Here is a 21,163-nt window from a genome sequence, read left to right as displayed (position 1 = left end):
CGCTCACTTCCTGCTCACAGCGCCCCCTGCTGGCCCAGCGCGGCACTGACCCAGAGCTCCGCCGACCTCTGCCGGATGGCACCGGTACTGCAGCCTGATAGCTCCAGCGGCCGAGCACTGGGCCCCCTGCTGGACTAGAGCGGTACTACAGCCTGATACAACTATAGAGTCCACTGCTGAGCCTTGTATCTAATCCCATCATGTGTGATACTGCCTGCTGAGCCATGTATCTAATCCCATCATGTGTGATACTGCCTGCTGAGCCATGTATCTAATCCCATCATGTGTGATACTGTCTGCTGAGCCATGTATCTAATCCCATCATGTGTGATACTGTCTGCTGAGCCATGTATCTAATCCCATCATGTGTGATACTGCCTGCTGAGCCATGTATCTAATCCCATCATAATAATAATCTTTATTTTTATAGCGCCATCATCTACACTCAGCAGCCACTTTATTAGGTACACCATGCTAGTAACGGGTTAGACCCCCTTTTGCCTTCAGAACTGCCCCAATTCTTCGTGGCATAGATACAACAAGGTGCTGGAAGCTCCTCAGAGATTTTGCTCCATATTGACATGATGGCATCACACAGTTGCCGCAGATTTGTCGGCTGCACATCCATGATGCGAATCTCCCGTTCCACCACATCCCAAAGATGCTCTATTGGATTGAGATCTGGTGACTGTGGAGCCATTTGTGTCCAGTGACCTCATTGTCATGTTCAAGAAACCAGTGTGAGATGATTCCAGCTTTATGACATGGCGCATTATCCTGCTGAAAGTAGCCATCAGATGTTACAGGGTACATTGTGCTCATAAAGGGATGGACATGGTCAGCAACAATACACAGGTAGGCTGTGGCGTTGTACCAAGGGGCCCAAAGACACCATGACACCAGCACCACCAGCCTGAGCCACTGATACAAGGCAGGATGGATCCATGACACCACCAGCACCAGCCTGACCCGCTGATACAAGGCAGGATGGATCCATGACACCAGCACCACCAGCCTGAGCCGCTGATACAAGGCAGGATGGATCCATGACACCACCACCACCAGCCTGACCCGCTGATACAAGGCAGGATGGATCCATGACACCACCACCACCAGCCTGAGCCGCTGATACAAGGCAGGATGGATCTATGACACCAGCACCACCAGCCTGACCCGGTGATACAAGGCAGGATGGATCCATGACACCACCACCACCAGCCTGAGCCGCTGATACAAGGCAGGATGGATCCATGACACCACCACCACCAGCCTGACCCGCTGATACAAGGCAGGATGGATCCATGACACCACCACCACCAGCCTGACCCGCTGATACAAGGCAGGATGGATCCATGACACCAGCACCACCAGCCTGACCCGCTGATACAAGGCAGGATGGATCCATGACACCACCAGCACCACCAGCCTGACCCGCTGATACAAGGCAGGATGGATCCATGACACCAGCACCACCAGCCTGAGCCGCTGATACAAGGCAGGATGGATCCATGACACCAGCACCACCAGCCTGACCCGCTGATACAAGGCAGGATGGATCCATGACACCACCACCACCAGCCTGAGCCGCTGATACAAGGCAGGATGGATCCATGACACCACCACCACCAGCCTGACCCGCTGATACAAGGCAGGATGGATCCATGACACCACCAGCCTGAGCCGCTGATACAAGGCAGGATGGATCCATGACACCACCACCACCAGCCTGAGCCGCTGATACAAGGCAGGATGGATCCATGACACCAGCACCACCAGCCTGAGCCGCTGATACAAGGCAGGATGGATCCATGACACCACCACCACCAGCCTGAGCCGCTGATACAAGGGAGGATGGATCCATGACACCACCACCACCAGCCTGACCCGCTGATACAAGGCAGGATGGATCCATGACACCACCACCACCAGCCTGAGCCGCTGATACAAGGCAGGATGGACCCATGACACCACCACCACCAGCCTGAGCCGCTGATACAAGGCAGGATGGATCCATGACACCACCACCACCAGCCTGAGCCGCTGATACAAGGCAGGATGGATCCATGACACCACCACCACCAGCCTGAGCCGCTGATACAAGGCAGGATGGATCCATGACACCACCACCACCAGCCTGACCCGCTGATACAAGGCAGGATGGATCCATGACACCAGCACCACCAGCCTGACCCGCTGATACAAGGCAGGATGGATCCATGACACCACCACCAGCCTGACCCGCTGATACAAGGCAGGATGGATCCATGACACCACCACCACCAGCCTGACCCGCTGATACAAGGCAGGATGGATCCATGACACCACCACCACCAGCCTGACCCGCTGATACAAGGCAGGATGGATCCATGACACCACCACCACCAGCCTGAGCCGCTGATACAAGGCAGGATGGATCCATGACACCACCACCACCAGCCTGAGCCGCTGATACAAGGCAGGATGGATCCATGACACCAGCACCACCAGCCTGACCCGCTGATACAAGGCAGGATGGATCCATGACACCACCACCACCAGCCTGAGCCGCTGATACAAGGCAGGATGGATCCATGACACCACCACCAGCCTGAGCCGCTGATACAAGGCAGGATGGATCCATGACACCACCAGCACCAGCCTGACCCGCTGATACAAGGCAGGATGGATCCATGACACCACCACCACCAGCCTGAGCCGCTGATACAAGGCAGGATGGATCCATGCTTTCATGTTGTTGTACCAAATTCTGACCCTACCATCCGAATGTCGCAGCAGAAATCGAGACTCATCAGACCAGGCAACGTTTTTCCAATCTTCTACTGTCCAATTTCGATGAGCTTGTGCAAATTGTAGCCTCAGTTTCCTGTTCTTAGCCGAAAGTAGTGGCACCCGGTGTGGTCTTCTGCTGCTGTAGCCCATCTGCCTCATAGTTGGATGTACTGTGCGTTCAGAGATGCTCTTCTGCCTACCTTGGTTGTAACGGGTGGCGATTTGAGTCACTGTTGCCTTTCTATCAGCTCAAACCAGTCTGCCCATTCTCCTCTGACCTCTGGCATCAACAAGGCATTTCCGCCCACAGAACTGCCGCTCACTGGATGTTTTTTCTTTTTCGGACCATTCTCTGTAAACCCTAGAGATGGTTGTGCGTGAAAATCCCAGTAGATCAGCAGTTTCTGAAATACTCAGACCAGCCCTTCTGGCACCAACAACCATGCCACGTTCACAGGCCACAAATCACCTTTCTTCCCCATACTGATGCTCGGGAGAACTGCAGGAGATTGTCCTGACCATGTCTACATGCCTAAATGCACTGCCGCCATGTGATTGGCTGATTAGAAATTAAGTGTTAACGAGCAGTTGGACAGGTGGACCTAATAAAGTGGCCGGTGAGTGTAATGTAGCGCTTTATATATCACAAGAGCTTACAGTCTATGAGGATGAGGGGGTGACACAAGAGCTTACAGTCTATGAGGATGAGGGGGTGACACAAGAGCTTACAGTCTATGAGGATGAGGGGGTGACACAAGAGCTTACAGTCTATGAGGATGAGGGGGTGACACAAGAGCTTACAGTCTATGAGGATGAGGGGGTGACACAAGAGCTTACAGTCTATGAGGATGAGGGCGTGACACAAGAGCTTACAGTCTATGAGGATGAGGGGGTGACACAAGAGCTTACAGTCTATGAGGATGAGGGGGTGACACAAGAACTTACAGTCTATGAGGATGAGGGGGTGACACAAGAGCTTACAGTCTATGAGGATGAGGGGGTGACACAAGAGCTTACAGTCTATGAGGATGAGGGGGTGACACAAGAGCTTACAGTCTATGAGGATGAGGGGGTGACACAAGAGCTTACAGTCTATGAGGATGAGGGGGTGACACAAGAGCTTACAGTCTATGAGGATGAGGGGGTGACACAAGAGCTTACAGTCTATGAGGATGAGGGGGTGACACAAGAGCTTACAGTCTATGAGGATGAGGAGGAGACACAAGAGCTTACAGTCTATGAGGATGAGGGGGTGACACAAGAGCTTACAGTCTATGAGGATGAGGGGGTGACACAAGAGCTTACAGTCTATGAGGGGGGACACAAGAGGTGAAGGAGCTTGTATAATGGTCATGTTATTCTTTATAAGGGAACAGTATAAAATAATTTAATAAATAAAAATTCTGTTGCATGGCCCAGTCATCACCACGTCTTATATACAGAGTCCGGGGAGATGTGACTGCGGAGAAGCCTGGATCTTGGTATCTGCTGTTTGCCAGATAACAGACGGGAGATGTTAGTAAAGGGAGAGGTGATGTTTCATGCAGTTAGTGATGTGATAGATCTGCCTAAGAAGATGGGATATAAGCTTTGGGGGTTGGTTATTAGTCTGAGAGTCCGGGGAAGAGCATTCCAGAGAATTGGTGCAGCTCGGGAGAAGTCCTGGAGATGTGACTGAGAGATTCGAATTAAGATAGAGATTAAACTAATATCGCTGGCAGATGGTAGAGCACAGGTTGGGCGATAGACTGAGCTGTGAGAGGAGAGAGCAAGGGAGGAGCAGCATTATGCAGAGCTTTGTGGATGTGGGTTATTATTTTAAAATGAATTCGAAAGGAGACAGGCAGTGCAGTGATTGCTGAGCTGTGTATCTAATCCTATCCTGTGTGATACTGCTGAGCTGTGTATCTAATCCTCTCCTGTGTGATACTGACTGCTTAGCTGTGTATCTAATCCTATCCTGTGTGATACTGACTGCTGAGCTGTGTGTCTAATCTTCTCCTGTGTGATACTGTCTGCTGAGCTGTGTATCTAATCCTATCCTGTGTGATACTGACTGCTGAGCTGTGTATCTAATCCCATCCTGTGTGATACTGTCTGCTGAGCTGTGTATCTAATCCTCTCCTATGTGATACTGCCTGCTGAGCTGTGTATCTAATCCTATGCTGTGTGATACTGTCTGCTGAGCTGTGTATCTAATCTTATGCTGTGTGATACTGTCTGCTGAGCTGTGTATCTAATCCTATCCTGTGTGATACAGTCTGCTGAGCTGTGTATCTAATCCTCTCCTGTGTGATACTGTCTGCTGAGCTGTGTATCTAATCCAATCTGAGCTGTGTATCTAATACAGCAGGGGGCTGCTGTATTACACATCAGACATGTGGAGTTAACCTTTGAAGTGCTGTAGTTGAGTGTGGAATTTAAAGGGGTATTCCAGGAATCAGCATAATTCATATACAAGTGGGCACTCAAAATATAAGCTTATATGTAATTAGTTATTATTTAAAATTTTGCTCCCCTTAGCAGAAAATGCTGATGACATAGACTGTAATGAAGAATAAAAATGCTACCGGCCCTTTAATCAGTCCGTTAATTTCCTCCGCGCGGTCCGTGGCAGGACAGAAGATGGCTGCTGGTCACATGTCCACATCACATGTCCTGCACCTGCCTGGGCAGGTCATGTGATCACCACTATGTTTGGCTGTAGTCGGTTGGTTGCAGTGCATCCAGTATGGCCAGTGTTGTGGTGATGGCAGTTACACATCATTACTATGGTAACAGAGCAAGAAAACCTGTTACATCATCACTGGGAGCAGAGCATAAGAGGGAGGAGGAGTTACTGAGAACTAAAGGATCATGGAACTTGTAGTTTCCAGTGGCGGCCATCTTAGTGATAACTCCACCTACTTTAGAGAGGCCATAAATTTTGTAAATCATAAAATCAAATTATTTAAGCTCCGTTTTGTGACTAATGACATTGAGTATTGTTGTATTCATTTATTTATATCATCATGAGTTTTTTTGTCAGACGTTCATATTCCCGGAATACCCCTTTAAGCAGTAATAACCACTGGGTGCCGCCATGTTGGGTGTAATAATCAGGGCGTGTCCACACAATCAGTTCTTCAGATGCAGTTTTTGAAGCTATAAGCAGGTGATGATGATACTGGGTGAGAACCGATCGCTGAGCGCAGCTCCTGCTCCTCCTGCCTACACTCCACTCCTTGTATGGACATTAAAAACTGCATCTGAAAAACTGAGCGTGTGAACGCAGCCCGACCCTCCAGGATGTGGGGGAGGAGAGGGAGGGGGGGATCAGTAGCGGCCGGAGCCTCTCAGGGCGTTTTTGTTTCATTTGTAAACGCACGTGGGAGTCAGTTTGGCCGAAGCGCAAATGTGTTCCCATAAAACGCACGCGGTCTCAATGCATTCAAAATCCACAACAAAAACGCCGCGTGTCACCGGCCTCAGACAGACAAGTCTAGTCTAATAGTTCAGACTTTTAGGCCGTGTTCACACGTTACGTTTGCGTTGCACGGACGCCTCCGACAAACGCCCTTTGAAGTTTGATTTACACGTGTGAACCGCGTTTACTGAACGCCACATGTGAACGTGACCTTAGGAATATAAATGGTTAAGTCCAGCTGCAGGAAGGGGTTAATAGCTGTCACCTCCAAAGTTAGGGGGTGATCAGCCAGAAGAGCAAACGAAGGGTTAATGGGCGGCAAGTGCTCATCCATCTGTACCCCGGGGTCACTTAGAGGGATGGCAGGACCCACCATCATCCTATAGAGACCCTCACACTGTGAGGGGTGTCAGGACATGCTGGGAGTTGTAGTCCCGGGCTGTGACATGTCACGTGATCTGTTTGAGGCGGGAAACACTTTCACTTTCGTTTCTTTGGAAAGCGCAACCTGCCATTAAGAAACATGGCGCTGGCAGACGCAGAGCGCGATGACGTCACAGAGGTTACACCAATGGGCGGGTCTGATTTTGGTCACGTTAGGTGGGAGGAGTCTGGCGGTTATCCGGCGGCAGCAGCAGCGTCCAGGAGCGGAGACGGAGGTGAGAACCGGGGAGAGGAGCGGGACACAGGGGGCGGAACCGAGAGAGAGGAGCGGGACACAAGGGGCGGAACTAGGAGAGAGAGGAGCAGGACACAGGGGGCGGAACCGAGAGAGAGGAGCAGGACACAGGGGGCGGAACCGAGAGAGAGAGGAGCAGGACACAGGGGGCGGAACCGAGAGAGAGAGCAGCAGGACACAGGGGGCGGAACCAAGGAGAGGGAGGAGTGGGACACAGGAGGCGGAACCAGGAGAGAGGAGCAGGACACAGGGGGCGGAACCGGGAAAGAGGGGAGCAGGACACAGGGGGCGGAACTAGGAGAGAGAGGAACAGGACACAGGGGGCGGAACCGAGAGAGAGGAGCAGGACACTGGGACCGGAACCAAGGAGAGAGAGGTGCGGGACACAGGGGGCGGAACCAAGGAGAGAGAGGAGCGGGACACAGGGGGCGGAACCAAGGAGAGAGAGGAGCGGGACACAGGGGGCGGAACCAGGGAGAGAGAGGAGCGGGACACAGGGGGCGGAACCAAGGAGAGAGAGGAGCGGGACACAGGGGGCGGAACCAGGAGAGAGGAGCGGGACACAGGGGGCGGAACCAGGGAGAGAGAGGAGCGGGACACAGGGGGCGGAACCAAGGAGAAAGAGGAGCGGGACACAGGGGGCGGAACCAGGGAGAGAGAGGAGCTGGACACAGGGGGCGGAACCAGGGAGAGAGAGGAGCGGGACACAGGGGGCGGAACTGAGAGAGAGGAGCGGGACACAGGGGGCGGAACTAGGAGAGAGGAGCGGGACACAGGGGGCGGAACCAGGGAGAGAGAGGAGCGGGACACAGGGGGCGGAACCAAGGAGAAAGAGGAGCGGGACACAGGGGGCGGAACCAAGGAGAAAGAGGAGCGGGACACAGGGGGCGGAACCAGGGAGAGAGAGGAGCGGGACACAGGGGGCGGAACCAGGGAGAGAGAGGAGCGGGACACAGGGGGCGGAACTGAGAGAGAGGAGCGGGACACAGGGGGCGGAACCAGGGAGAGAGAGGAGCGGGACACAGGGGGCGGAACCAAGGAGAAAGAGGAGCGGGACACAGGGGGCGGAACCAGGGAGAGAGAGGAGCGGGACACAGGGGGCGGAACCAAGGAGAAAGAGGAGCGGGACACAGGAGGTGGAACCGGGAGAGAGAGGAGCGGGACACAGGGGGCGGAACCAGAAAAGAGAGGGGCAGGACCATGAGAGAGAGGAGCAGGACACAGGGGGCGGAACCAAGGAGAGAGAGGAGCGGGACACAGGGGGCGGAACCAGAAAAGAGAGGGGCAGGACCATGAGAGAGAGGAGCGGGACACAGAGGGCGGAACCAGGAGAGAGGAGCAGGACACAGGGGACGGAACTAGGAGAGAGGAGCGGGACACAGGGGGCGGAACCAAGGAGAGAGAGGAGCGGGACACAGGGGGCGGAACCAGGAGAGAGGAGCGGGATACAGGGGGCGGAACAGAGAGGGAGGAGCGGGACACAGGGGGCGGAACCAGGAGAGAGGAGCAGGACACAGGGGACGGAACTAGGAGAGAGGAGCGGGACACAGGGGGCGGAACAGAGAGGGAGGAGCGGGACACAGGGGGCGGAGCCAGGATAGAGAGGAGCGGGACACAGGGGACGGAACTAGGAGAGAGGAGCGGGACACAGGGGGCGGAACCAGAGAGAGGGAGGAGCGGGACACAGGGGGCGGAACCGGGAGAGAGGAGCAGGACACAGGGGGCGGAACTAGGAGAGAGAGGAGCGGGACACAGGGGGCGGAACCGGGAGAGAGAGAGAGAGAGGAGCAGGACACAGGGGGCGGAACCGGGATAGAGAGGAGCAGGACACAGGGGGCGGAACTAGGAGAGAGAGGAGCGGGACAAAGGGGGCGGAACCGGGAGAGAGAGAGAGGAGCAGGACACAGGGGGCGGAACCGGGATAGAGAGGAGCGGGGCACAGGGGGCGGAACCAAGGAGAGAGTAGCGGGACACAGGGGGCGGAACTAGGAGAGAGGAGCGGGACACAGGGGGCGGAACAGAGAGGGAGGAGCGGGACACAGGGGGCGGAGCCAGGATAGAGAGGAGCGGGACACAGAGGGCGGAACCAGGAGAGAGAGGAACAGGACACAGGGGGCGGAACTAGGAGAGAGAGGAGCGGGACACAGGGGGCGGAACCGGGAGAGAGAGAGAGGAGCAGGACAAAGGGGGCGGAACCGGGATAGAGAGGAGCGGGGCACAGGGGGCGGAACCAAGGAGAGAGGAGCGGGACACAGGGGGCGGAACTAGGAGAGACGAGCGGGACACAGGGGGCGGAACCAGGAGAGAGGAGCCGGACAGAGGGGACGGAACTAGGAGAGAGGAGCGGGACACAGGGGGCGGAACCGGGAGAGAGAGGAACAGGACACAGGGGGCGGAACTAGGAGAGAGAGGAGCAGGACACAGGGGGCGGAACAGAGAGGGAGGAGCGGGACACAGGGGGCGGAACCAAGGAGAAAGAGGAGCGGGACACAGGGGGCGGAACCAGGGAGAGAGAGGAGCGGGACACAGGGGGCGGAACCAAGGAGAAAGAGGAGCGGGACACAGGAGGTGGAACCGGGAGAGAGAGGAGCGGGACACAGGGGGCGGAACCAGAAAAGAGAGGGGCAGGACCATGAGAGAGAGGAGCAGGACACAGGGGGCGGAACCAAGGAGAGAGAGGAGCGGGACACAGGGGGCGGAACCAGAAAAGAGAGGGGCAGGACCATGAGAGAGAGGAGCGGGACACAGAGGGCGGAACCAGGAGAGAGGAGCAGGACACAGGGGACGGAACTAGGAGAGAGGAGCGGGACACAGGGGGCGGAACCAAGGAGAGAGAGGAGCGGGACACAGGGGGCGGAACCAGGAGAGAGGAGCGGGATACAGGGGGCGGAACAGAGAGGGAGGAGCGGGACACAGGGGGCGGAACCAGGAGAGAGGAGCAGGACACAGGGGACGGAACTAGGAGAGAGGAGCGGGACACAGGGGGCGGAACAGAGAGGGAGGAGCGGGACACAGGGGGCGGAGCCAGGATAGAGAGGAGCGGGACACAGGGGACGGAACTAGGAGAGAGGAGCGGGACACAGGGGGCGGAACCAGAGAGAGGGAGGAGCGGGACACAGGGGGCGGAACCGGGAGAGAGGAGCAGGACACAGGGGGCGGAACTAGGAGAGAGAGGAGCGGGACACAGGGGGCGGAACCGGGAGAGAGAGAGAGAGAGGAGCAGGACACAGGGGGCGGAACCGGGATAGAGAGGAGCAGGACACAGGGGGCGGAACTAGGAGAGAGAGGAGCGGGACAAAGGGGGCGGAACCGGGAGAGAGAGAGAGGAGCAGGACACAGGGGGCGGAACCGGGATAGAGAGGAGCGGGGCACAGGGGGCGGAACCAAGGAGAGAGTAGCGGGACACAGGGGGCGGAACTAGGAGAGAGGAGCGGGACACAGGGGGCGGAACAGAGAGGGAGGAGCGGGACACAGGGGGCGGAGCCAGGATAGAGAGGAGCGGGACACAGAGGGCGGAACCAGGAGAGAGAGGAACAGGACACAGGGGGCGGAACTAGGAGAGAGAGGAGCGGGACACAGGGGGCGGAACCGGGAGAGAGAGAGAGGAGCAGGACAAAGGGGGCGGAACCGGGATAGAGAGGAGCGGGGCACAGGGGGCGGAACCAAGGAGAGAGGAGCGGGACACAGGGGGCGGAACTAGGAGAGACGAGCGGGACACAGGGGGCGGAACCAGGAGAGAGGAGCCGGACAGAGGGGACGGAACTAGGAGAGAGGAGCGGGACACAGGGGGCGGAACCGGGAGAGAGAGGAACAGGACACAGGGGGCGGAACTAGGAGAGAGAGGAGCAGGACACAGGGGGCGGAACAGAGAGGGAGGAGCGGGACACAGGGGGCGGAGCCAGGATAGAGATGAGCGGGAAACAGAGGGCGGAACCAGGAGAGAGGAGCCGGACAGAGGGGACGGAACTAGGAGAGAGGAGCAGGACACAGGGGGCGGAACTGGGAGAGAGAGGAACAGGACACAGGGGGCGGAACTAGGAGAGAGAGGAGCGGGACACAGGGGGCGGAACTAGGAGAGAGAGGAGCGGGACACAGGGGGCGGAACCGGGAGAGAGAGAGAGGAGCGGGACACAGGGGGCGGAACCGGGAGAGAGAGAGAGGAGCAGGACACAGGGGGCGGAACCAGGAGAGAGGAGCAGGACACAGGGGGCGGAACCGGGAGAGAGGGAGGAGCGGAACACAGGGGGCGGAACCGGGGAGAGGAGCAGGACACAGGGGGCGGAACCAGGAGAGAGGAGCAGGACACAGGCGGCGGAACCGGGAGAGAGGGAGGAGCGGGACAAAGGCGGCGGAACCAGGAGAGAGGAGCAGGACACAGGGGGCGGAACCGGGAGAGAGGGAGGAGCGGGACACAGGGGGCGGAACCAGGAGAGAGGAGCAGGACACAGGGGGCGGAACCAGGAGAGAGGAGCAGGACACAGGGGGCGGAACCAGGAGAGAGGAGCAGGACACAGGGGGCGGAACCAGGAGAGAGGAGCAGGACACAGGGGGCGGAACCGGAGAGAGGAGCAGGACACAGGGGGCGGAAGCGGGAGAGAGGGAGGAGCGGAACACAGGGGGCGGAACCGGGGAGAGGAGCAGGACACGGGGCGGAACCGGGAGAGAGAGGAGCAGGACACAGGAGGCGGAACCAGGAGAGAGGGAGGAGCGGGACACAGGGGGCGGAACCGGGAGAGAGGGAGGAGCGGGACACAGGGGGCGGAACCAGGAGAGAGGGAGGAGCGGGACACAGGGGGCGGAACCAGGAGAGAGGAGCAGGACACAGGGGGCGGAACCAGGAGAGAGGAGCAGGACACAGGGGGCGGAACCAGGAGAGAGGAGCAGGACACAGGGGGCGGAACCAGGAGAGAGGAGCAGGACACAGGGGGCGGAACCAGGAGAGAGGAGCAGGACACAGGGGGCGGAACCAGGAGAGAGGAGCGGGACACAGGGGGCGGAACCAGGAGAGAGGAGCGAGACACAGGGGGCGGAAACAGGAGAGAGGGAGGAGCGGGACACAGGGGGCGGAAACAGGAGAGAGGGAGGAGCGGGACACAGGGGGCGGAACCAATGAGAGAGAGGAGCGGGACACAGGGGGCGGAACCGAGAGAGAGAGGAGCAGGACACAGGGGGCGGAACCAAGGAGAGGGAGGAGTGGGACACAGGAGGCGGAACCAGGAGAGAGGAGCAGGACACAGGGGGCGGAACCGGGAGAGAGGGAGGAGCGGGACACAGGGGGCGGAACCAGGAGAGAGAGGAGCGGGACACAGGGGGCGGAACCAGGAGAGAGAGGAGCAGGACACGGGCGGAACCAAGGAGAGAGAGGAGCAGGACGCAGGGGGCGGAACCAGGAGAGAGGGAGGAGCGGGACACAGGGGGCGGAACCAGGAGAGAGGGAGGAGTGGGACACAGGGGGCGGAACCAGGAGAGAGGAGCAGGACACAGGGGGCGGAACCAGGAGAGAGAAGCAGGACACAGGGGGCAGAACCGGGAGAGAGGGAGGAGCGGGACACAGGGGGCGGAACCAGGAGAGAGGGAGGAGCGGGACACAGGGGGCGGAACCGGGGAGAGCAGCAGGACACAGGGGGCGGAACCAGGAGAGAGGGAGGAGCGGGACACAGGGGGCGGAACCAGGAGAGAGGGAGGAGCGGGACACAGGGGGCGGAAAAAGGAGAGAGGAGCAGGACACAGGGGGCGGAACCAGGAGAGAGGGAGGAGTGGGACACAGGAGGCGGAACCAGGAGAGAGGAGCAGGACACAGGGGGCGGAACCGGGAGAGAGGGAGGAGCGGGACACAGGGGGCGGAACCAGGAGAGAGGGAGGAGCGGGACACAGGGGGCGGAACCGGGGAGAAGAGCAGGACACAGGGGGCGGAACCAGGAGAGAGGGAGGAGCGGGACACAGGGGGCGGAAATAGGAGAGAGGGAGGAGCGGGACACAGGGGGCAGAACCAGGAGAGAGGAGCCGGACACAGGGGGCGGAACCAGGAGAGAGGAGCAGGACACAGGGGGCGGAACCAGGAGAGAGGAGCAGGACACAGGGGGCGGAACCAGGAGAGAGGGAGGAGTGGGACACAGGAGGCGGAACCAGGAGAGAGGAGCAGGACACAGGGGGCGGAACCGGGAGAGAGGGAGGAGCGGGACACAGGGGGCGGAACCAGGAGAGAGGGAGGAGCGGGACACAGGGGGCGGAACCGGGGAGAGGAGCAGGACACAGGGGGCGGAACCAGGAGAGAGGAGCAGGACACAGGGGGCGGAACCAGGAGAGAGGAGCAGGACACAGGGGGCGGAACCGGGAGAGAGGGAGGAGCGGGACACAGGGCAGAAGTGGGGATAGAGAGAGGAGCAGGACACGGGGGGCGGAACCCGGGAGAGGAGCGGGACACAGGCAACTGAACCGGGGAGACGGCCGGGACACGAGGGTTTGGTCCCCAAAGGGACTGATGTGACAAGCTCTGTGCAGCGCTGTGGAATATGTGTGCGCTATATAAATAAATATTATTAATGAATACATTTTTCTCTCACCCCCTGCTCCCCTCTCCTCCATACCCGCCCTTTGACCCCTTGTTTCTGCAGGCGATGACCCCCGGGGGCGGCCGCCATGTTGTCCCTCCTGTTCCTCTGCAGCCGGCGGTTGGTGTCGGACCACGGCTCCCTGCGGAGGGCGCTGCAGCTGGTGCCGGAGGAGCTGTACCCGGTGCTGTTCAGAGCCGCGTTCCTGGACAGGAAGACGCTGGTGCTGCAGGACTTGGTGCAGCGATGGCCGTTCCCCGTCCTGAGTCTCCAGCGGCTGCTGCAGGGAGATGAGCACCAACCGCAGGGGCAACTCTACGAGCCGAGCAACAAGCTGTGTCTGCAGACCGTCATACTGGGCGTCATGGACTACCTGCGGGGGGAGCTGGCCGGCCAGAAGGAGGGGAGACCACCGAGGTGAGGAGGGTGCAGGAGGGGAGACCAGCGAGGTGAGGAGGGCGCAGGAGGGGAGACCCCCGAGGTGAGGAGGGCGCAGGAGGGGAGACCCCCGAGGTGAGGAGGGCGCAGGAGGGGAGACCCCCGAGGTGAGGAGGGCGCAGGAGGGGAGACCCCACCCCAGGGTCACCCTACGGGTCAGGTGGGGGGGAAGCCCTGAGGGTCACCCTACGGGTCAGGTGGGGGGGTGGGAGCCCTGAGGGTCACCCTACGGGTCAGGTGGGGGGGGTGGGAGCCCTGAGGGTCACCCTACGGGTCAGGTGGGGGGGGTGGGAGCCCTGAGGGTCACCCTACGGGTCAGGTGGGGGGGTGGGAGCCCTGAGGGTCACCCTACGGGTCAGGTGGGGGGTGGGAGCCCTGAGGGTCACCCTACGGGTCAGGTGGGGGGGTGGGAGCCCTGAGGGTCACCCTACGGGTCAGGTGGGGGGGTGGGAGCCCTGAGGGTCACCCTACGGGTCAGGTGGGGGGGTGGGAGCCCTGAGGGTCACCCTACGGGTCAGGTGGGGGGGTGGGAGCCCTGAGGGTCACCCTACGGGTCAGGTGGGGGGGTGGGAGCCCTGAGGGTCACCCTACGGGTCAGGTGGGGGGGTGGGAGCCCTGAGGGTCACCCTACGGGTCAGGTGGGGGGGTGGGAGCCCTGAGGGTCACCCTACGGGTCAGGTGGGGGGGTGGGAGCCCTGAGGGTCACCCTACGGGTCAGGTGGGGGGGTGGGAGCCCTGAGGGTCACCCTACGGGTCAGGTGGGGGGGTGGGAGCCCTGAGGGTCACCCTACGGGTCAGGTGGGGGGGTGGGAGCCCTGAGGGTCACCCTACGGGTCAGGTGGGGGGGTGGGAGCCCTGAGGGTCACCCTACGGGTCAGGTGGGGGGGTGGGAGCCCTGAGGGTCACCCTACGGGTCAGGTGGGGGGGTGGGAGCCCTGAGGGTCACCCTACGGGTCAGGTGGGGGGGTGGGAGCCCTGAGGGTCACCCTACGGGTCAGGTGGGGGGGTGGGAGCCCTGAGGGTCACCCTACGGGTCAGGTGGGGGGGTGGGAGCCCTGAGGGTCACCCTACGGGTCAGGTGGGGGGGTGGGAGCCCTGAGGGTCACCCTACGGGTCAGGTGGGGGGGTGGGAGCCCTGAGGGTCACCCTACGGGTCAGGTGGGGGGGTGGGAGCCCTGAGGGTCACCCTACGGGTCAGGTGGGGGGGTGGGAGCCCTGAGGGTCACCCTACGGGTCAGGTGGGGGGGTGGGAGCCCTGAGGGTCACCCTACGGGTCAGGTGGGGGGGTGGGAGCCCTGAGGGTCACCCTACGGGTCAGGTGGGGGGGTGGGAGCCCTGAGGGTCACCCTACGGGTCAGGTGGGGGGGTGGGAGCCCTGAGGGTCACCCTACGGGTCAGGTGGGGGGTGGGAGCCCTGAGGGTCACCCTACGGGTCAGGTGGGGGGTGGGAGCCCTGAGGGTCACCCTACGGGTCAGGTGGGGGGTGGGAGCCCTGAGGGTCACCCTACGGGTCAGGTGGGGGGTGGGAGGCCTGAGGGTCACCCTACGGGTCAGGTGGGGGGTGGGAGGCCTGAGGGTCACCCTACGGGTCAGGTGGGGGGTGGGAGGCCTGAGGGTCACCCTACGGGTCAGGTGGGGGGTGGGAGGCCTGAGGGTCACCCTACGAGTCAGGTGGGGGGTGGGAGCCCTGAGGGTCACCCTACGGGTCAGGCGGGGGATCTGTTCTCTGATTGTGAAAATCCTTCGGTTCCCCTGCAGGAGGCAGAGACTGCGGCTCCTGGATATGACGGGCACCCATGATGACGGGCTGGAGCAGGGTCCTGACACCATGAGCCTCTGGTCCCGCACAGTGGCCCTGGCAAAGTCCTGCATCGATATCGCCAGGAAACAATGTGAGGAAACGGTGCAAGTCTCGAAGCGCAGGAAAGGAGCGGAGGTCGCTGGGGTCGCCTTGGGGTCAGCTCACCGGTCTCTGTACGTGGAGGTGCGGGTGGACCTGTTCGTGAACAGCACTTCCTATGGCGTCCTGCGGGAGGCGCTGCTGGTGAGCTCCCATGGGCCCCTGCGCCTGCAGTGCAGGGATATCAGGGCGGAGGAGCTGTCTCTGCGGAGCACCGTGGGGCTGCTGGAGCTGCTGAACCCCAACTCCCTGCGGCAGATAGACCTGAGGTTTAATAACCTGGGGCTCCTAGGCCTGAACTCCCTGCTCCCCCACATGATGCGCTTCACCCACCTGCAGAGCCTCAAGTTACCCTACAGCAACATCGACGTCAGGCGCCTCTCCCCCGCAGCAGAGGAAAACCTGCACAACCTCTCCTCCCAGATCTGCAGACTGCCCGCACTCAGGGAGCTCAACCTCGGCTCCTCGCGACTCTCCGGACGCCTACAGCAGCTACTCCGGTGAGTGGTGATATCAGTATTATACTCCAGAGCTGCACTCACTATTCTGCTGCTGGTGCAGTCACTGTGTACATACATGACATTACTTACCCTGTACTGATCCTGAGTTACATCCTGTATTATACTCCAGAGCTGCACTCACTATTCTGCTGCTGGTGCAGTCACTGTGTACATACATGACATTACTTATCCTGTACTGATCCTGAGTTACATCCTGTATTATACTCCAGAGCTGCACTCACTATTCTGCTGCTGGTGCAGTCACTGTGTACATACATGACATTACTTATCCTGTACTGATCCTGAGTTACATCCTGTATTATACTGCAGAGCTGCACTCACTATTCTGCTGCTGGTGCAGTCACTGTGTACATACATGACATTACTTATCCTGTACTGATCCTGAGTTACATCCTGTATTATACCCCAGAGCTGCACTCACTATTCTGCTGCTGGTGCAGTCACTGTGTACATACATGACATTACTTATCCTGTACTGATCCTGAGTTACATCCTGTATTATACTCCGGAGCTGCACTCACTATTCTGCTGCTGGTGCAGTCACTGTGTACATACATGACATTACTTATCCTGTACTGATCCTGAGTTACATCCTGTATTATACCCCAGAGCTGCACTCACTATTCTGCTGCTGGTGCAGTCACTGTGTACATACATGACATTACTTATCCTGTACTGATCCTGAGTTACATCCTGTATTATACCCCAGAGCTGCACTCACTATTCTGCTGCTGGTGCAGTCACTGTGTACATACATGACATTACTTATCCTGTACTGATCCTGAGTTACATCCTGTATTATACTCCAGAGCTGCACTCACTATTCTGCTGTTGGTGCAGTCACTGTGTACATACATAACATTACTTATCCTGTACTGATCCTGAGTTACATCCTGTATTATACCCCACAGCTGCACTCACTATTCTGCTGCTGGTGCAGTCACTGTGTACATACATGACATTACTTATCCTGTACTGATCCTGAGTTACATCCTGTATTATACTCCAGAGCTGCACTCACTATTCTGCTGCTGGTGCAGCCACTGTGTACATACATGACATTACTTATCCTGTACTGATCCTGAGTTACATCCTGTATTATACTCCAGAGCTGCACTCACTATTCTGCTGCTGGTGCAGTCACTGTGTACATACATGACATTACTTATCCTGTACTGATCCTGAGTTACATCCTGTATTATACTCCAAAGCTGCACTCACTATTCTGCTGCTGGTGCAGTCACTGTGTACATACATGACATTACTTATCCTGTACTGATCCTGAGTTACATCCTGTATTATACCCCAGAGCTGCACTCAGTATTCTGCTGCTGGTGCAGTCACTGTGTACATACATGACATTACTTATCCTGTACTGATCCTGAGTTACATCCTGTATTATACTCCAGAGCTGCACTCACTATTCTGCTGCTGGTGCAGTCACTGTGTACATACATGACATTACTTATCCTGTACTGATCCTGAGTTACATCCTGTATTATACCCCAGAGCTGCACTCACTATTCTGCTGCTGGTGCAGTCACTGTGTACATACATGACATTACTTATCCTGTACTGATCCTGAGTTACATCCTGTATTATACCCCAGAGCTGCACTCACTATTCTGCTGCTGGTGCAGTCACTGTGTACATACATGACATTACTTATCCTGTACTGATCCTGAGTTACATCCTGTATTATACCCCAGAGCTGCACTCACTATTCTGCTGCTGGTGCAGTCACTGTGTACATACATGACATTACTTATCCTGTACTGATCCTGAGTTACATCCTGTATTATACTCCAGAGTTGCACTCACTATTCTGCTGCTGGTGCAGTCACTGTGTACATACAGGACATTACTTATCCTGTACTGATCCTGAGTTACATCCTGTATTATACCCCAGAGCTGCACTCACTATTCTGCTGCTTGTACAGTCACTGTGTACATACATGACATTACTTATCCTGTACTGATCCTGAGTTACATCCTGTATTATACCCCAGAGCTGCACTCACTATTCTGCTGCTGGTGCAGTCACTGTGTACATACATGACATTACTTATCCTGTACTGATCCTGAGTTACATCCTGTATTATACTCCAGAGCTGCACTCACTATTCTGCTGCTGGTGGTGCAGTCACTGTGTACATACATGACATTACTTATCCTGTACTGATCCTGAGTTACATCCTGTATTATACTCCAGAGCTGCACTCACTATTCTGCTGCTGGTGCAGTCACTGTGTACATACATGACATTACTTATCCTGTACTGATCCTGAGTTACATCCTGTATTATACTCCAGAGCTGCACTCACTATTCTGCTGCTGGTGCAGTCACTGTGTACATACATGACATTACTTATCCTGTACTGATCCTGAGTTACATCCTGTATTATACTCCAAAGCTGCACTCACTATTCTGCTGCTGGTGCAGTCACTGTGTACTTACATGACATTACTTATTCTGTACTGATCCTGAGTTACACCCTGTATTATACCCCAGAGCTGCACTCACTATTCTGCTGCTGGTGCAGTCACTGTGTACATACATGACATTACTTATCCTGTACTGATCCTGAGTTACATCCTGTATTATACCCCAGAGCTGCACTCACTATTCTGCTGCTGGTGCAGTCACTGTGTACATACATGACATTACTTATCCTGTACTGATCCTGAGTTACATCCTGTATTATACTCCAGAGCTGCACTCACTATTCTGCTGCTGGTGCAGCCACTGTGTACATACATGACATTACTTATCCTGTACTGATCCTGAGTTACATCCTGTATTATACCCCAGAGCTGCACTCACTATTCTGCTGCTGGTGCAGTCACTGTGTACATACATGACATTACTTATCCTGTACTGATCCTGAGTTACATCCTGTATTATACTCCAGAGCTGCAGTCACTATTCTGCTGCTGGTGGTGCAGTCACTGTGTACATACATGACATTACTTATCCTGTACTGATCCTGAGTTACATCCTGTATTATACTCCAGAGCTGCACTCACTATTCTGCTGCTGGTGCAGTCACTGTGTACATACATGACATTACTTATCCTGTACTGATCCTGAGTTACATCCTGTATTATACTCCAGAGCTGCACTCACTATTCTGCTGCTGGTGCAGTCACTGTGTACATACATGACATTACTTATCCTGTACTGATCCTGAGTTACATCCTGTATTATACTCCAAAGCTGCACTCACTATTCTGCTGCTGGTGCAGTCACTGTGTACTTACATGACATTACTTATCCTGTACTGATCCTGAGTTACACCCTGTATTATACCCCAGAGCTGCACTCACTATTCTGCTGCTGGTGCAGTCACTGTGTACATACATGACATTACTTATCCTGTACTGATCCTGAGTTACATCCTGTATTATACTCCAGAGCTGCACTCACTATTCTGCTGCTGGTGCAGTCACTGTGTACATACATGACATTACTTATCCTGTACTGATCCTGAGTTACATCCTGTATTATACTCCAGAGCTGCACTCACTATTCTGCTGCTGGTGCAGTCACTGTGTACATACATGACATTACCTATCCTGTACTGATCCTGAGTTACATCCTGTATTATACCCCAGAGCTGCACTCACTATTCTGCTGCTGGTGTAGTCACTGTGTACATACATGACATTACTTATCCTGTACTGATCCTGAGTTACATCCTGTATTATACTCCAGAGCTGCACTCAGTATTCTCGTGCCGGTGCAGTCACTGTGTACATACATGACATTACTTATCCTGTACTGATCCTGAGTTACATCCTGTATTATACTCCAGAGCTGCACTCACTATCTGCTGCTGGTGCAGTCACTGTGTACATACATGACATTACTTATCCTGTACTGATCCTGAGTTACATCCTGTATTATACTCCAGAGCTGCACTCACTGTTCTCTCCTTGTTGCAGGGGTTTGGGGACGCCCCTGGAGAGCCTGGAGCTGGCGTTCTGTTACCTCCTCCCTGCAGATCTGTATTACCTCTCGCAGAGCGTCCATGTCTCATCTCTCAGGAAGTTAGATATGAGCGGTAACAATCTGTGTGACGTCCTCCTGCAGCCGTTCCTGCGGCTCCTGGACTCGGCCTCCTCCTCGCTCCTGTACCTGGATGTGATGGAGTGTAAGTTGGATGACTCTGCCCTGGCGGCGCTGACTCCGGTGCTCGGCCGCTGCCGCTGCCTCCGTTACCTGGGACTGTTAGATAACCCGGTGTCGGGTCGGGGTATTAAGGCGCTGCTGCTGCGCTCCCTGCACCTGGCGGACCTGCGGCTGGTCATCTACCCCTTCCCGCTGGAGTGTTACCTGGATTTGGAGATGAGGCCGGAGGACGCCCTGATAAGAGACGCTGAGAAAACGCTTCAGTTTGAGGCAGAAGTGCAGGAGGCGCTGGTCACAGCACAGAGGACGGACATGGTGTGGACTACAGATATGGTGGGACACCGGCCCCCCGAGTATCTCAGCTCATAGCCATGGGGGAAGGGGACCCTGAACTCCTCCCACAATGGAAGTCGCTGGAGCAGGACCCCCCCTTTATCTGTATGGACTGTAATATAATACTGACCCCCGAGCAACGCTCAGCACATCCACGGGTCCTTTATATGTCACATATCCAGGTCATTAAAGGGTCCTCTCCCACAGGATGTATATTCTCTATAGGGGAGAAACCCTGGCAGTAGAGGGCGCTGTGCTGCCACGTAATGGGGGTGCTCTGTACTCATTGTATGGGTGCTACCACTGAATATATCACGACTTGTAGATCCAGACCTGACACCGTGGGATCTTCTTATATCTGTTATCCATTGTCTCCTTCCTTTTATAATCAACTTTTAACATTATGCTAATGAGCCTGAGGGGCTCCCCTGGTC

At 56.9% G+C, this 21,163-nt stretch overlaps 1 protein-coding gene across 2 annotated transcripts; it reads left to right on the top strand.

Annotated features, from left to right (window-relative positions):
* The first annotated feature begins 23 nt into the window (after positions 1-23).
* On the top strand, positions 24-20,935 carry LRRC14 (leucine rich repeat containing 14). Of its 2 annotated transcripts, none has more exons than XM_072151048.1 (4): positions 24-142; positions 13,469-13,822; positions 15,602-16,243; positions 20,210-20,935. In XM_072151048.1, exons 2-4 carry the CDS (start codon positions 13,494-13,496, stop codon positions 20,763-20,765), a joined length of 1,527 nt encoding a protein of 508 aa, XP_072007149.1. In that variant the 5' UTR covers positions 24-142; positions 13,469-13,493; the 3' UTR covers positions 20,766-20,935. The 2 variants fall into 2 exon arrangements, with proteins under 2 accessions (XP_072007149.1, XP_072007148.1); XM_072151047.1 differs by lacking the exon at positions 24-142 and adding an exon at positions 6,705-6,834.
* Positions 20,936-21,163: the final 228 nt, after the last annotated feature.

This window comes from Engystomops pustulosus, chromosome 5 (genome assembly GCF_040894005.1).
Source record: "Engystomops pustulosus chromosome 5, aEngPut4.maternal, whole genome shotgun sequence".
Taxonomy (NCBI): domain Eukaryota; kingdom Metazoa; phylum Chordata; class Amphibia; order Anura; family Leptodactylidae; genus Engystomops; species Engystomops pustulosus.
This window is presented reverse-complemented; position numbering and strand designations above follow the sequence as displayed.